Genomic DNA, 17,945 nt, shown 5'->3' with positions numbered 1-17,945 from the left:
TAGGCCTCTGAAGTCTCACTGATGCCCTCCCAGCTTCCCAGCTTCGCTGGCTGCCTCCCCCAATGGGTGAAGCTCATTGGCTCCAGCAGAGGCAATTCCAGCTGCTTTAGCTGTTGGTTACAGCAGCATCCTACTCCAGTTGACCCTTCTGTTTCAGTTACCCGTTACTGCAAAACAAATCACCTCCAAAATGGTGCCTTAAAAGAAGAACAGTCATTTATTTACTTATCTGAAATTTGGACAGGGTTTGATGGCACTACTCTGGAGGCTTCAGCTAGGGATTTTTTGTTTTTTAATTTAACACTGGGGCTTGAACCCAGGGCCTCCTGCATGTTAGGTAAACACTCTACTACTGAGCTGTATTCTTAGCTGCTGGAGCAATTCAAAGGCTGTGCGATTTTACCTACAAGGTTTGCGACTTTTCTTGTAGAAAGATTTGTTCTGTTGAAATGTTGACTTGTGCTGGGTAGACTGAATTTGAGGGGTCCCTGAGAGGGTCAGTGAGTACATGAACTTAATAACTGGAAGGTCAGAAGTTTAAATTAGATATAATGATTTTGGGTCAATGGACTGTAAATGTCTGTTGAACCATTGGTGAACAGATGAGTAGAATAGAGATATAGGAAAAAACCATCAATGAAACTGTGTGGGTTGAACTCTGAAAACTATTGATGTTTATGTAATTACACATAGGAATAAGAAGCAGGTATTACAGAGGAAAGAAGAGAACTTGGATTGGTGATATTTTACCAGCAGAAAAAGGAGATGGGAAGAAGAAAGGACCGTCAGCTGGTTAACTATAACTATAGCAGATAGACAATACGGGTGTGTACATGCACACAAACATACATACCCCCACACACATATACACAAATGGAAAATTTTGGGATACATGAATCAGACTTGGATGTTACAGTCAGGGTAGAAATGTGATGCCCAGTGAGTAAAGATTGATAGCTAATCAATCATCAAGTACATATGTTGAGTCATAAAGATGTTCAGTGCTGTTCAAAGCCTAGAGTGTTTGACAGGTGATAAATCTGGCATGAAAAAGAGGAGATGTCAAAAGACACTTCATTCAGTATGCAGCAAGAGGAGCCAATAGAAGGAACTTCCTCTTCTTTTACTTTAAGAATGTTTTCAAAAACCAATGCCTTTAATGAGAGAAAAAAGATTTTTTTTTTTTTGGTAGCAGGGATTGAATTCAGAGGCACTTAACCACTGAGCCATACTTTTTTATATTTTATTTTGAGACATTTGCTTAGGACCTCACTAACTTGCTGAGGCTGGCCTTGAATTTGTGATCCTCCTGCTTCAGCCTCCTGAGTGGCTGGATTTGCAGGTACGTGTCACCCAGTCCAACCCTGCTTAACATCACTGAAAAAAGAGATATAGGTGAAAGAGTATGGTCTGTGCATTTTTTTAAATGATTGTTTATTTTTTAACAAATCAGGCACCCCTATGGCTCCATCTCTGCTCTGTGTTACATTCAGTGGTCAAGATCTCTAACTTATTTTCTTGAAGAATGAGGCCAAGAAGGTGTTTAATGAAAGTATCTTTAAAAGAGTGATGGTGGACTTTGGTAGCAAAATATGTAATAAGTCTTCATAACTCCTTGCATATCTTTCTCCAGGTCCATTGTTTTACACACAGCAGCTGCTAATAATAGTTTGCATTTCTCCATAAGATCTCATCAAAGCCAGCTTGGCTGCTCATATTCTCCTTTCCATTTCCTCTCTCCTGACCTGGGCTCTTCCCAGCTATGTGCAGCTGCCCTGAAGTTGAAGTACATGAGGAAGAAAAATTTTACCCAAACTGAAAACTGAATAGTATCTAGAAAATTTGCATGTCAAATTAAGGTGAGAGCAAATTTCTGTGTTTCTGTCAATGTGTTTATGGGCAGTACTTTGTTGGGGAGGAGACTCTGTGGCAATTGTGTAGTTTATATGTTTGATTAGGTAGTCACATATCAATTTGCTTATCTTTTATTTTCAAATTTATTGTGAGTTGGTTATGTTTAATTGTTTATATCTGATAAGGAATTTCAATTGTTCCCTAAATAGTAACTGCTGATAATAGATAAACACTTGGCAATGACAATGACAGGTTTCAGTTCTATGAAACAAATCAGGGCACCAGCCTAGCAGTATAGATGCTTATGTAAATATTCCACATCTAGTTCCCCAAACTTTTTAGAACCGGCCTGCTACTCCATCTGATGCATTCATCATTAACACATGTATTCATTTATCAATGGAATATTAGCCATAAAAAGAACAACTTTATGACTTTTGCCAGTAAAATAACTTAGTTTCTGATTGGATATTTGTCAATTGTTGCTGGCTCTTTGCAGTACCAAATACGTGGATATTTGTCACCGCCTGCAGTAACAATTTGTGCGGGTCTTTATGGGTGGTGGACTGGAAACTGAGCTACTTCTATTTCTGAGCTACTTCCTTCCTTGCTTGCTTGTTTATAGAGGATAGAGGAAATGAGTTTACTTGCTTTGAGAGGAGAGAGAGAGAGAGAGGCTTTGCTTATTGGAGAGAAAGAGAGACTTTGCTTAAGAGAGAGAGAGACTACACTTTCAGAGATCCATATCTTCTTAGTTCTGCTGCTTCTTCTTAAAGGTGCGTCCTGATCCTGTGAACTAAGGATGCGTCTATCTGAGGTGCTTTAGTGATGTGTCCCGCATACTGCGATCTGTGATCTGCAACCTAAAGATGTGTTCTCAGTGCTCTGCAATCTGCCTTCTGCCGCTGCCCCTACTTGCTGCTTCTATCTGCTTGCCACTTCTTCTTCTTCCTTTCTGCTAATGGCTTCTCTGCTTCTTTCTGCTAGCTGCTGCTCCTTGTCTTCTATCTACTGCCCGCTTATATTCCCTCCAGGAGGCAGAGGGCGGGGCCACGCCAGTTGAGATCAGGCGAGGAGTCAGCTGTCCAATCACGAGCAGGCACGAGCAGGAGAACTCAGAAACACCTGTGCACGTGTACCTCCAATGTGATCAAAACAGCTTCTGGCTGGCTGCCAGGTGCCATCTTGGTGAGTCCGCATGGCATAGCCTCCAACAGTCAATATGTTTCATATTGTATGAAAGGAGAATGTTTACACTTTTAAAAACAGAAAGTTGGGGGGTTTTCAAGATGGCGGACTAGAGGGTGGCTGCATTTCATGTTGCTCCAGGATGCAGGATTCAAAAGAGGAGATAGTGAGAGACTTGGGACCAACTCAAAGCCTCCGGGAGAGTCTCTCCCGTTAGGGAGTCGTCCCGGATGGGGCGGTAGTCCCAGAACGCAGGGAATTTTGTGAAGTAGAGTTGCCCAATGAGACACCCCTCCCCCCGCTGGAGCAGTGAACTCGGACAACTGGGAGCATCGTAGAGGTGGCTGCTCAGAACAGCGCTTGGACTTGGAGCAACCACTGGGGCTCTGGGCGGCTGCCTGAGGAGGAGATACGTAGCAAGTGGTTTGGACTCAGAGTGACCGCTTCTGAACACGGGGGGGGCTGCCCGGAGGAAGAGGAGGAGCGCGGCGGGTCACTTGGTCTAGGAGTGACTGCAGCAGAGCTACAGGTGTTTGCCAGAGGAGGAGCTGTGCAGCGAGCTGTTTGGACTCAGAACGACCGCTTCTGAACACTGGGGGGCTGCGCAGAGGAAGAGGAGGAGGAGCGCGGCAGGTCCTTGGTCTAGGAGTGACTGCATCAGAGCTCCGGTGGCTGCTCAGAGGAGGAGGCGAGTGGTGAGTTGTTTGGACTCAAAGTGACTGCTCCTGAACACCGGTGGCCTGCCTGGAGGAGGAGCGTGGTGGGTCGCTTGGTCTCCGAGCAACCGCTCCTGAACACCCGGGGGATACAACGAGGAGGAGGAGGAACAGGGTGAGTCACTTGGACTCAGAGTGACTGCCTAGGGCTACGGGCGGTTGGCGGTAGGAGGAGACGCAAAGTGAGTTGCTTGGACTCCTAGTGACTGCGTCGGAACACCGGGCGGCTGTTTGGAGGAAGAGGTGTGTGGTGGGTCTCTGAGACTCGGAGCTATTGCATGGGGCTCCAGGTGGCGGCTCAGAGGAGAAGCCGCAGAGCCAGGCGTTTAGGTGCAGAGCAGGGTCCCAGGACCTAGGCGGCTTCTTCGTGGAAGGGCTACACAGAGACACGCCTAGGGGCGGAGCAAAGTTTCCGGGACTGCGGGCAGATTCTCTGAGGAGAGGCAGCCTAAGGAGACTCATCTGCAAAGGGTGAGGCTCCCAGGCCCAGGAGGTAGGTCTGGGCCCCTGGGAACGTTGCAGAAGAAGGCAGCCCAGCCCAGGCGGTAGTTGTAGATTGAGGGGAACCTCTAGGAGGGGAACTGACCAGCGAGACCTCCCCACCGGGTGAGTCTTCCCCGCCGGTGAGGTTTTCCCACAAGGATGGTAAAACCAGAAACAGGCACAAACAGGCCTTCCCTCAGCTTGCAGTCTAGTTCCCCTTTGGATGACCATTGGTCAACAAGTGGAGGCATCTCTGCCTACTATCAGGGAATATACCTCACCTGAAAGTCACCACCCCTAGAGAGGCAGCTTCCTTGTGGAGCACTGCATTATCAACCTCCTCCAAGACTTCAGGCTACTGAAGGCTAAGAGGGGATATACTAGAAATCTTCAGGGACATTATAATTCAATGGAGTAAATCTGGAATATCCCAGCGGTCCACTGATACCTGAATAATATGAGAAAACAAGGGAAGAAAATGCCCCAAACAAATATAGATGTTACATCAATAAAATCCAGTGACACCATGGCAGAAGAAATGACAGAAAGGGAGTTCAGAATGTACATAATTAAAATGATCAGGGAAGCAAATGATGAGATGAAAGAGCAAATGCAGGCATTGAATGATGAGATGAAACAGCAAATGCAGGCATTGAATGATCGCACCAATCAACAGGTAAAAGAGCAAATACAGGAAGCGAAAGATCATTTCAATAAAGAGTTAGAGATATTGAAAAAAAACCAAACAGAAATCCTTGAAATGAAGGAAACAATAAACCAAACTAAGAACTCCATAGAAAGCATATTCAATAGGATAGAACACCTGGAAGTCAGAACCTCAGATATTGAAGACAAAATATTTAAGCTTGAAAAGAAAGTTGAACAAACAGAGAAGATGGTAAGAAATCATGAACAGAATCTCCAAGAACTATGGGATATCATGAAAAGGTCAAATTTGAGAATTATTGGGATTGAGGAAGGCTTAGAGAAACAAACCAAAGGAATGAACAATCTATTCAATGAAATAATATCAGAAAATTTCCCAAATCTGAAGAATGAAATGGAAAATCAAGTTCAAGAGGCTTATAGGACTCCAAATACACAAAATTACAACAGACCCACACCAAGGCACATTATAATGAAAATACCTAACATACAAAATAAAGACAGAATTTTAAATCCAGACCCTAAAAGCTAGAAGGGCCTGGAACAACATTTTTCCAGCTCTGAAAGAAAATGGATGGCATCTGAGAATCTTATACCCAGCAAAACTTACCTTCAAATCTGACGATGAAATAAAATCATTCCATGATAAACAAAAGCTAAAAGAATTTACAAAAAGAAAGCCAGCATTACAGAACATTCTCAGCAAAATATTCCATGAGGAAGAGATAAAAAACAAAGAAGCAAATCAGCCAAGGGAGGAATTATCCTAAAGGAACTGTCAAATAAAGGAGGAACCAAGGTGTGTCAAAAATAAATAAATAAATAAAATTTAAAAAATGAACCAAATGACTGGGAATACAAATCATATCTCAATAATAACCCTGAATGTTAATGGTCTGAATTCATCAATCAAAAGACATAGACTGGCAGATTGGATTAAAAAGAAAGATCCAACAATATGTTGCCTGCAAGAGACTCACCTCATAGAAAGAGATACCCATAGACTAAAGGTGAAAGGATGGGGAAAAACATACCATGCACATGGACTCAGCAAAATAGCTGGAGTATCCATCCTCATTTCAGATAATGTGGACTTCAAGCCAAAGTTAGTCAGAAGGGATAAAGAAGGACATTTCATACTGCTTAAGGGAAGCATAAATCAGCAAGACATAACAATCATAAACATCTATGCCCCAAACAGTGGCTCATCCATGTATGTCAAACAAATCCTTCTCAATTTCAAAAACCAAATAGACCATAACACAATAATACTAGGTGATTTTAACACGCCTCTCTCACCACTGGACAGATCTTCCAAACAAAAATTGAACAAAGAAACCACAGATCTCAAAAACACAATCGATAATTTAGACTTAACAGACATTTATAGAATATACCATCCAACCAAGAGTGAATACACTTTCTTCTCAGCAGCACATGGATCCTTCTCTAAAATAGACCATATATTATGCCACAAAGCTAATGTTAGCAAATACAAGAAGATAGAGACACTACCTTGTATTCTATCAGATCATAATGGATTGAAGTTAGAAATAAATGAAAGAGTAAAAAACAGAAACTACTCCAACACCTTGAGATTGAACAATATTCTATTATATGATGAATGGATAACAGAAGATATTAGGAAGGAAATTAAAAAATTCTTAGAGGTAAATGAGAACAAAGAAACATCATGTCAAAATCTTGGGACACTATGAAAGCAGTAGTTAGAGGAAAATTTATTTCATGGAGCGCATTCAATAAAAGAAGTAAAACTCAACAAATAAACGACCTAACACTACAGCTCAAAGCCCTAGAAAAAGAAGAGCAGACCAACACCAAAAGTAGTAGAAGACAGGAAATAGTTAAACTCAGAGCTGAAATCAGCGAAATTGAAACAAAAGAAAAAATACAAAAAATTGACAAAATAAATAGTTGGTTCTTTGAAAAATGAAACAAAATTGATAAACCCTTAGCCACACTAACAAAGAGAAGATGAGAGAAAACCCAAATCACTAAAATTTGGAATGAACAAGGAAATATCACAACAGACACGGCTGAAATACAAAACATAATTAGAAGCTATTTTGAAAATCTATACTCTAACAAAATAGAAAATTTCAAAGACATCAACAGGTTTCTAGAGACATATGAATTGCCTAAACTGAACAAGGAGGACATATGCAATTTAAATAGACCAATTTCAAGGAATGAAATAGAAGAAGTCATCAAAAGCCTACCAACAAAGAAAAGTCCAGGACCAGATGGGTTCTCAGCCGAGTTCTACAAAACCTTTAAAGAAGAGCTCATTCGAATACTTCTCAAAGTATTCCATAAAATAGAAGAGGAGGGAACCCTCCCAAACTCATTCTATGAAGCCAATATCACCCTGATACCCAAACCAGACAGAGACACATCGAGTAAAGAAAATTTCAGACCAATATCCTTAAAGAACATCAATGCAAAAATTCTCAACAAAATTTTAGCAAATCGCATACAAAAACATATTAAAAAGATAATGCACCATGATCAAGTGGGTTTCCTCCCAGGGATGTAAGGTTGGTTCAACATCAGAAAATCAATAAATGTCATTCACCATATCAATAGAATTAAAGTCAGGAATCACATGATTATTTCAATAGATGCAGAAAAAGCATTTGATAAAATACAGCACCCCTTCATGCTCAAAACACTGGAAAAAATAGGGATAGTGGGAACATTCCTTAACATTGTAAAGGCCATCTATGCTAAGCCCATGGCCAATATCATTCTAAATGGTGAAAAACTGAAAGCATTCCCCCTAAAAACTGGAACAAGGCAGGGATGCCCTCTTTCACCACTTCTTTTCAATATTGTACTTGAAACTCTAGCCAGAGCAATTAGACAGACCAAAGAAATTAAAGGGATATGAATAGGAAAAGAAGAACTCAAACTATCCCTGTTTGCTGATGATATGATTATATACTTAGAGGAACCAGGATATTCCACCAGAAGACTTTTAGAACTCATAATGAATTCAGTAAAGTAGCTGGATATAAGATCAATGCACATAAATCTAATGCATTTTTGTACGTAAGTGATGAATCTTCAGAAAGAGAAATTAGGAAAACTACCCCATTCACAATAGCCTCGAGAAAAATAAAATACTTTGGAATCAATCTCACAAAAGAGGTGAAAGACCTCTACAATGAGAACTACAGAACACTAAAGAAAGAAATTCAAGAAAACCTTAGAAGATGGAAATATCTCCCATGATCTTGGATAGGAAGAATTAATATTGTCAAAATGGCTATCCTACCAAAAGTGCTATACAGATTCAATGCAATTCCAATTAAAATCCCAATGATGTACCTTACAGAAATAGAGCAAGCAATTATGAACTTCATCTGGAAGAATACAAAACCCAGCATAGCTGAAGCAATCCTTGGCAGAAAGAGTGAAGCAGGGGGTAATCGCAATACCAGATCTTCAACTCTACTACAAAGCAATAGTAACAAAAACGGCATGGTATTGGTACCAAAATAGAAAGGTGGATCAATGGTACAGAATAGAGGACACGGACACAAACCCAAATAAATACAATTTTCTCATACTAGACAAAGGGGCCAAAAATATGCAATGGATAAAAGATAGCCTCTTCAACAAATGGTGCTGGGAGAATTGGAAATCCATATGCAACAGAATGAAACTAAACCCATATCTCTCACCATCCACGAAACTAAACTCAAAATGGATTAAGGACCTCGGAATCAGACCAGAGACCTTGCATCTTATAGAAGAAAAACCAGGTCCAGAGCTTCAACATGTCGGCTTAGGACCTTACTTCCTCAACAGGACTCCCATAGCACAAGAAATAAAAGCAAGATTCAATAACTGGAATAGATTCAAACTAAAAAGCTTTCTCTCAGCAAAGGAAACTAACAGCAATGCGAAGAAAGAGCCTACAGAGTGGGAGAAAATCTTTGCCAATCATACTTCAGATAGAGCACTAATCTCCAGAATCTATAAAGAATTAAAAAAACTCTACACCAAGAATGAAATAATCCAATTGACAAATGGGCTAAGGAAATGAATAGACACTTCACAGAAGAAGATGTACAAGCAATCAACAAACATATGGAAAAGTGTTCAACATCTCTAGTAATAAGAGAAATGCAAATCAAAACTACCCTAAGATTCCATCTCACCCCAATTAGAATGGCGCTTATCAAGAATACAAGCAACAACAGTGTTGACGAGGATGTGGGGAGAAAGGTACACTCATACATTGCTGGTGGGGCTGCAAATTAGTGCAGCTACTCTGGAAAGCAGTGTGGAGACTCCTTAGAAAACTTGGAATGGAACCACCATTTGACCCAGCTATCACACTCCTTGGTCTATACCCAAAGGACTTAAAATCAGCATACTACAGAGATACAGCCACATCAATGTTCATAGCTACTCAGTTCACAATAGCCAGATTGTGGAACCAACCTAGATGTCCTTCAATTGATGAATGGATAAAGAAACTGTGGTATATATATATAATGGAATAATATTCAGCCATAAAGTGATAAATTTGTGGCATTTGCAGGCAAATGGATAAAATTGGAGAATATCATGCTATGTGAGATAAGCCAATCTCAAAAAACCAAAGGACGAATGATATCGCTAATAAGTGGATGATGACACGTAATGGGGGAGGGAGGGATTAGTGTTAGGGTTAGAGTTAGGGTTAGGGAGGGAGGCAAGAATGGAGGAAGGAAGGACTGTATAGAGGGAAAAGAGGGGTGGGAGGGGTGGGTGGGGAAGGGGAAAAATAACAGAATGAATCAAACAACATTACCCTGTGTAAATTTATGATTACACAAATGGTATGCCTTTACTCCATGTAGGAACAGAGAAACAACATGTATCCCATTTGTTTACAATAAAAAAAAAAAATAAAAATTTTTCCTGATACTCTAAGAATATGGGGAAAATGTGCTTTACCTACAAATATGAAAAATGGTTATCTTAATACTTTACTGTTCCATGTTCCTAATATTAAGTCACCTAAATATTGCTGTAACTGATATTTAAATTTTAGGCATCTGGACAACTTTTTTTCCAGAAAATTCTTCCTCCTAATTTTTTCTGAAAATAAGCAGATAACCATGTGATCGTTTGTCTTTTGTGTAATCCAAAGACTAGATAAATAAGATTTTATGGCAAAAAAAAAAAAAAAACTTACTGAATATTTTCTCTTTTTGTATTTTCTCTTTTTGTTAAAACTCATTTTTTTATTTATTTATTTATTTTTATTTATTTTTTTGCATTTGTAGGCAAATGGTCGAAATTGGAGAACACTCATTTTTAACTGAATATTGAGTGAAGTTATCAGTTTTGTTAGAGTATCTTAGAGTCCAGTGGATTTTTCTTTTTTTTGCGGGAGACTTTTAATGATGGAGTATTACTTAGATTTGCCAAATTGATGTTAATAATAGTGAAAATTTATTATATTGATTAGCTAGTCAAATAGAAGTTAATACTAAAGGTTTAACTTTATTGTTTCACTTTTATTTTGGTCAACTGTCTGTAAAATAAACTCATTTAAAAAAAAAAAAAAAAAAAAAAAAAAAAACAGAAAGTCATTACTATGGGCCAAAGTCCAGTATTATATCTGGATTGTGTGATAATTCAGGTATTGAAAAGCTCCAGATAGTAATTGCATACAAGCAGTCAAAAAGGAGAAAGAATTTTATAGGACATCAGTGTATTCATTTCAATAAATAGAATAATTTGAATTATTTCACCATAAAGAAGTAATAAATGTTTTAAAAGTGTTTATCCTAATTTAGATATTATACAATGTATGCATGTATCAAGATATCATGTGGTATTCCACTAGTAAGGGCAATATTTATGTTTTTTTGTGTATCAGTTAAATGCATTTAATTTAAAATTTTAAAATGAAGATGGGGGGAAAGAGAGAGATTAATTCATACTGCTGTATTTTAAGGCCATTACCATGAATAACATTTTGGAAGAAGGGATTTACTGAGATAACAGGAGGCACACTGAGAAATATCTGCATCTTGTATGAGAGGAAGCAGTGAAGGCAGGCAAGAAAATAGCAGGTAGAAGTAGAAGATGGGAAAGGTGCTATGAAATTAGCAAAAGGATTAAAAACAGAGAATTGTAAATATTTGAAATATACCCAAAGAAATCAAGTTGAAAATGAATTCAGATGAATAATGAATTTGTTAATTAGAAAGAGACCAGAGCCGGGAAACATAGTTTTCATGTAGCAATGAAGATGAAAGTCAGACTGTAGGGGTCAGAGGATGGATTGCACAGTGAGGATAGGGAGGTACATCTGAAGAGTGCTTGTAAAAAGCATTTAGGTTTTTGATCTTGCCAGCTCACAATCCCATCAGAGAATAAGGGCATTGAAAAGTCATCTTCCTCTAGCTTTTGTTATGTATTTAAAAAAAAAAAAAAACTGTGTGTGTGTGTTGTGTGTGTGTGTGTCTTCCAAGCATACATACTCCATGGTTGGTTGGTTAACTTTTTTCCTTATTCTATGATATAGTATGGTTATGGTTTATAGTTATGAATCTGTTTAAATCAAACAATGAGGACCTTTTCTAATATATCATATGGTATATTTACTCATTCAAAATGTATAGATAGGCACCACTATACTAATATATTATCTACATGAAAACATATAAAAAGTACTTTTGAAGGCTAAGATAAACTTAAATACATAAATTCTGTGACTTTCTCTCATAGGCTAATGGACTATAATGGATTCTCTTGAAGGTACATGCTCCCTATTTAGACAGCATCAATATTGAGACCTTGGTCAATAAAAGAATTGTACTTCCTAATCTCCAAACATGTACATTTGTGTTTTTCACAAACCAAAAAGGAAACATATAATTTTTATTGAAAAGGTAAACTCCTTGTCAATCTTTCAAGCTTATTCTTTATCTGCTATATTTTCTGTCTATTTTTACCAAAATGAACCTCTTAAGATCTCAGCAATATTGATTACTAAACTTATTTCTCACACATCTTTATTTTAAACCACTAGTCTTTTTCTTCTCTGTGTAATTTGCTTGCAAGTATAGGAAACCCTGACGCATGGGTCAAATCTCAATTTACAAACTTCAGAATCAATAGCTCTAAATCTGAACCTAGCCATTCCACTTAGAAAGGGCATAACCTTGAGCAAGTAACTTAACTGATCTGAATCCCATTTCCCTTCCATGTAAAATGTCAATAACACCTATTTTCAAAGGTCGTTGGGAGACTCTACTGAGATAGTATACAAAATAATTATTAGTGTTAACAAATTAAATATGATACTCTAATGTAACTTGCCTTTTTTATTGTATACATATTTTCTAGATATATATTCTAGAAATTGAGTGTAAATGGATGCATTTTTCTCTGTAAACCTGGAGGTTACCATAATGACTTGCATTTTGTTAGTGTTAAATACATATTTGTTGAATGAATAAATAACACCCCAGCAAACTGATTGCATAATGTTTAACATAATTCTTAAAACAGGCATTAGCATCAATGTATAAGCACATTGCATTTGACATATTTATTGTTACACATATTTGTACTGCATCCTTAAATCTTCTCCTTATGCTGAGAATTTTTACTTGCCTTACATAAATCCCAGAAGTAGTTTTATTCTGTAAAATTTTACTGGTTCATCTACTACATAGCAAAATTGGTACCATTCATGTTGGATCAAAAGAGTAAAGGCAGAACACGCATTAGTACACTAAGTATTTGACAGAAAACTAGAACTATGTTAACATTATAGACAGATGATATTACTTAAAAGAAAAGGTATGTATTAAGTAAGCACACATGAATCTGATTAAATTTCCTCAGAGATACCATTCACCCATTAAATATCTAGAAACATATATGTTGCTTGATTCTGTGACATTTCTCTTTTCTCTATCTAAAAATAAAATAATATTTCATATACCCAGTCCTTCAGTAGAACTATAGGACTTACTGAATTTTTCTTGATGTAGTTATTACTTGGTAACTAAAGAAAAATATTACTCAATATTACAATAATAAACATGAGTTATTTGTATAAACATATAATTTTATATCAATGATGTTTATCTCCATTCCAAAGAATAAAAATTACTGTGTTCCTAAATTAAACTGGATTTTTTGACACCAGATATCAAAATGCACATGTTCCAAAACAGAATACAAGCAGAATGAGAACGATTTGTTTTGTATCTTCACCCATAAGCCTCAGCAACCCCATATTTTACCAGATGTGCAAAATTTGAATGGAATCTAGTGCTGAAAATGGAAATATTAATTTTTTCAGTGTCAACTTCTTTATCTTACAGGTGATTCTGTTCCACTAAGCCCTGTTCTTTCTCCCCTGGAACACTTGGATGATCCGTCTCCGTATCTGCTTGGTCCTCACACTATATACAATGGGGTTCAGCACAGGTGGAAGTAGCAGGTAGACATTGGCCATAAGTGTGTGCACTACTGGTGATAAGTGTTTTCCAAACCTGTGCATCATAGTGACACCAATGAGAGGAACATAGAAGAGGAGCACAGCACAGATGTGAGAGAGACAAGTGTTGAGGGCTTTGAGCCTCTCAGCTCTGGAGGCAATGCTCAGTACCATCTTCAGAATGAGTACATACGAAAAGAGGATAATAAGGGCATCAAGCCCCAGCGTGAGGATGACGATGATGAGGCCATAGAGGCTGTTGACGCGGGTGCTGGCACAAGCTTGCCGCATGGCATCTTGGTGAAGACAATACGAATGAGATAAGACATTGGAATGGCAGAAGGGCAGTCGCCTTATAAGGAATGGCACTGGGAAGACCACACAGACAGCTCTGGTGAGGACAGCTATTCCAATCTTTCCAATAACACCACGGGTGAGGATGGAGGCATAGCGTAGTGGGTCTCGGATAGCCACAAATCTGTCAAAGGCCATGGACACTAGAACCCCGGATTCTACTCCTCCAAAGCTATGGATAAAGAACATCTGGGTGATGCAGGCATCAAAGGAAATTTCGGGGACATTGAACCAGAAGATGCTGAGCATAGTTGGCAAGGTGGACATGGAGAGACTAACATCAGTTAGAGCCAAGAGAGAGAGGAAGTAGTACATAGGCTCATGGAGACTCTGATCTACCTTGATGACTGCCAGGATGGTACCATTCCCCAAGAGGGTTAGTGTGTAGAGAAATCCCAGTGGAAAGGCCATCCATGGGTTCTTGTCTGGCATCCCTGGGATACCTGTCAGGATGAAACTCTGGTGATTGGCATGTGATGTGCTCAAGTTCATGATGGTCTTCTCAGTACTAGGTGAAGTCAGACTCCCACTTGGCTCACAGCTCCTAAATTGAAAAAACATTCTCATATGAGATAAATAAATGACTTTATGAGTACATAGATTTAAAAAAAAAAAGCAGAAGGAAGAATTGGGTTACAAACCGGTGTCAAGGCATTTCCCGTATCACTTTGTATTTTAGCTTCCAAGAGAGTCACATATAATTGCCTCTGATTCCTTAAATTTAACTTGTTCTAGAAAAGTGAATATGAGACTAAACCCCCAGAGTTTATACAAGAGAGAAGTTGGATTGTTTCTCCTTTGACAATCTTCAAGATCTGGAAAAGAAGCAGACATATCCAAGGTCTTAATAACAGAGTATTTAGCTAAATAATAATAATTTTTAAACCTGCTTAACTCAATGCCATCACCACATGTATACACAATTCCACTGCCAACACAAACCCACATCATATAAATCCATGTGAGTATACTTACACACACACACACACACACACACACACACACACACACACATAGTCTAGGCATTTATTGCACTGTATTTGTAATGAACTACATCTGCAGATAGTCACAATTAATTCATGTATTTCAAAAACACAATATTTTTCTTAACTTCTTTTTAAGGTAGCAAAAATGGAATAAAATTTACTGACTCATACATAACCTCATATAAATTATCCAGGAATGTATCATGCACACACATTTTATTTTGAGAGTCTTCTAACACACCAGGACTTTGGGAGTTATTCCTGAATACTCTTCCTCCATCCTACCAATATTTAAACAATTTCCCAACTTGTCTCTAAAGCATATAAAATGTATTTCTTCTTCCTATTTTTATAGCTAATAAATATTATATCTACTTCTTTCAGATTCCCTTAACTGATCTTTTCTGTATTCACGAGTGCATTCTCTAATATATTTTTCATTCAGTCAGAAGTCTTTTATACTAGAAATCTGATTTATTCATCATAAGCAAAGTTTTCTTCAAGAGTTTCCAATGTACATAGAGTTCTAAATCTCTATATTAGTCTTAAGGATGAGCATAATTCAGCCCCAAACTATCTCTCTAGCACCGATTTATACTGTTTAGTCTCCACTTTGGTTTCTTCAATACAGCCACATTTGCAGTCTTTCAGTTCCTGGATCTCACTAAGATATTCCCTGATATTGGTTTTCTTCCTCTTTTCTTTTATTTCCTGTGTGTGTGTGTGTGTGTGTGTGTGTGTGTGTGTACTGAGGCTTGAACTCAAGGGCACTTTACTACTGAGTTACATTCTCAGTCCTTTTTAATTCACTTATTTGTCTATTTATTTTTTATTTATTAATTTATTTTAAATTATTATTTATATTTTTGAGACAGGCTCTGGCCAATCTCCTGAGACTGTTGATCCTCCTGCTGCAGCCTCCCAAGTAACTGGGATTACAGGTGTGTGCTGCCACACCCAACTTTGATATAAGCTTTATACAATGTTTTCCCCAGTTGCTTCTGCTTTCGCTCACTCTTTCTATACTTCCCCTTTCCTAGCCTGTCTGATCTTCTTAAGTAAGTTATTGCTAAATGCTTATGGTAGTTTAATCTTTCTTGTATGCTATTTTCATATTCTGGGCTTTTTTCTTATTATAAATGAATATAGCTAATTACACATTGCACAAGTATTTGTTGAATCTCTCTCTCTCTCTTTCTCTCTCTCTCTCTGCCTAGAAGTTAAATTTCCATGAAGAAAAAAAAATTCTTGTTCCTCACCTCTTTGAGCACATGCAAAGCAATATATGAGCATTTGCATATGTATTGAATAAGGGAACAAAACAATGAATGAATATGGATATTTGACGGTCATTGTTTCTTTCAAGGAGACTTGAAAACCCACAGACATCTCCCAGATGTTCTTCATATGGATTGAAGAGCCAGGGAGACAGGAATGAGTAAAGAACAGTTTTTACATTCAAAATTTACTCAACCTAGTGAAAATAAATGAGGCAAGAAGCCAAGGTAAACCTTAATTAAGGACTTCTACTACATGGAGAAATGGAACTGCTATTCCTACCTGGAAGAAGATGGAATGACTAGATAGGAAAACAGAAGATGGCTGAGATTTCTGTGTCATTATTTCTCTTTTTGGCTGCTAAGCACATACATTAAGAGTAGATCTCTTTCTTTGTGGTAAACAACCAGGAATCCCTCAGCAATGTATAATCTATTGAATCTCCTCCAACAGTATTTTACATATACTTTTATAACATCTGAATTATTATTTCCAGATCACATTTCTTTCTCCAATCAGAATGCCAACGCTTTAGGAAAATAAATGTCTCAAGAGCTGTTCTACGGACTCTCAGTCTGGAGGAGATCAGATCCATAAAACAGATGGCTTCCCCACTCCTGCTCCACAGTTTCTTTACTGTAGGATGAAGATTTGCTGTTTGGGAAACATGATTACAAAGAAACTAGTTTCTGTTTGATATGTTAGGAATCTTGAAAAGTTGTAGAGTTCACTTATGAAAATTGTTGTGTCTTGTAAAGAGAATCCAGGCTTCTCTTCAAAAAATAACCAGGGTCAAATCAAAGCAAGCACTTTGTGATGCCTGTCTAGTTTCCCACTGTGCTCTGAGGAAGGAGTTTTGCTACCCTTTACATAGTAGGTGGAGTCACACTTCCTCAGGTCTGTTGATTCTTCATTCAAAACAACTCTGATGACTTTCAGTTGGGAATGATCAATTGGCTCATTCACACTGGTTATTTTTCTTGGGAAATTCTTGAAAAATTTTCAATCAACTTTAAGTCGGGTCAGTTGAAACGCTGTCCTTCAATGCAAATAGTTCATTCTTGTTTTCCCCTCCCATTTTACTGTTCGCGGGTCTGCTTTTCTTTATCTTAATGTGTTTTACCCTACCTTCTCCTTTCCCCCGCCTCATTCCTATCTCCATTCTCCATCTTTTCTACTTTCATTTCCTTAGCTAGTCAGCCCCCTCTTTTTCTTTATCACCTAATGAAATTCCTATTTATTCTTTCTCCATCTAATTTTTATTTCATATTTTCCATTACTGTATCCATTCCCACACAAAGTCTTCTTTTATTCCTAATAATGACACTCATATTTTACCTTTTCTTTCTCTTTCAGTTATCCACCACTAAATGATGCTCTAGACTATTTTCATCTGTCTTGATCATCGCCTTTACTAATATTTCTTTGAGAATTTAATGAAGTAATGAACATAAATAATCCTACCCAGAATTTTCTGTGTAGAGGGTGTGAAAAAGTTCTGTGCTCCAAGTCAGCATTGCTTTGGTTCTGACCTTCTCTGACACTAGCATGCAGAGCACTTATGAAGATTACTCAAACCTCTGGTGGTATAAGAAACCATCATGATTCTACAAGGATTTTGCAACTATTTTCGGAAACTATCCCTTGAGGGGTGTTATGTTTTGCCACCTGGGCCATTCCTTCCTGAGGTCTCTGAGAACTCTAAATCCTTCCTTCATCAGCCAGACAGCCCTTTCTGCAGTCAACACATCTCAAATTTTCTTCATTTTGGTTATGGTAGCTCTCTCTCTCTCTCTCTCTCTCTCTCTCTCTCTCTCTCAGCCTGATTTTGGTACAGGTCTTTTAACTCTAAAGTTAGTTTCAGACTCAATGATGACATTGTATTGTAATTATCCCTGTTAACACAGGGCTGGAGACCACTTTTGCTTTTGGATGGAG

The 17,945-nt window shown here is 38.1% G+C and overlaps 1 protein-coding gene across 1 annotated transcript; it reads right to left on the bottom strand.

Moving 5' to 3' along the window:
• Window positions 1-13,287: 13,287 nt before the first annotated feature.
• LOC124960275 (olfactory receptor 51H1-like) lies at window positions 13,288-14,235 on the bottom strand. Its single transcript, XM_047518985.1, has one exon. It carries the CDS (start codon window positions 14,233-14,235, stop codon window positions 13,288-13,290), a length of 948 nt encoding a protein of 315 aa, XP_047374941.1.
• Window positions 14,236-17,945: the final 3,710 nt, after the last annotated feature.

The sequence above is a fragment of the Sciurus carolinensis genome, chromosome 11 (assembly GCF_902686445.1).
Source record: "Sciurus carolinensis chromosome 11, mSciCar1.2, whole genome shotgun sequence".
Classification (NCBI taxonomy): Eukaryota; Metazoa; Chordata; class Mammalia; order Rodentia; family Sciuridae; genus Sciurus; species Sciurus carolinensis.
The sequence above is the reverse complement of the archived record's forward strand: the minus strand, read 5'-3'. Positions and strand labels throughout refer to the sequence as shown.

Bases quoted from the DNA above. Each gene is read 5' to 3' on its own strand.
- LOC124960275 (XM_047518985.1), bottom strand. From the start codon at position 14,235: ATGAACTTGAGCACATCACATGCCAATCACCAGAGTTTCATCCTGACA.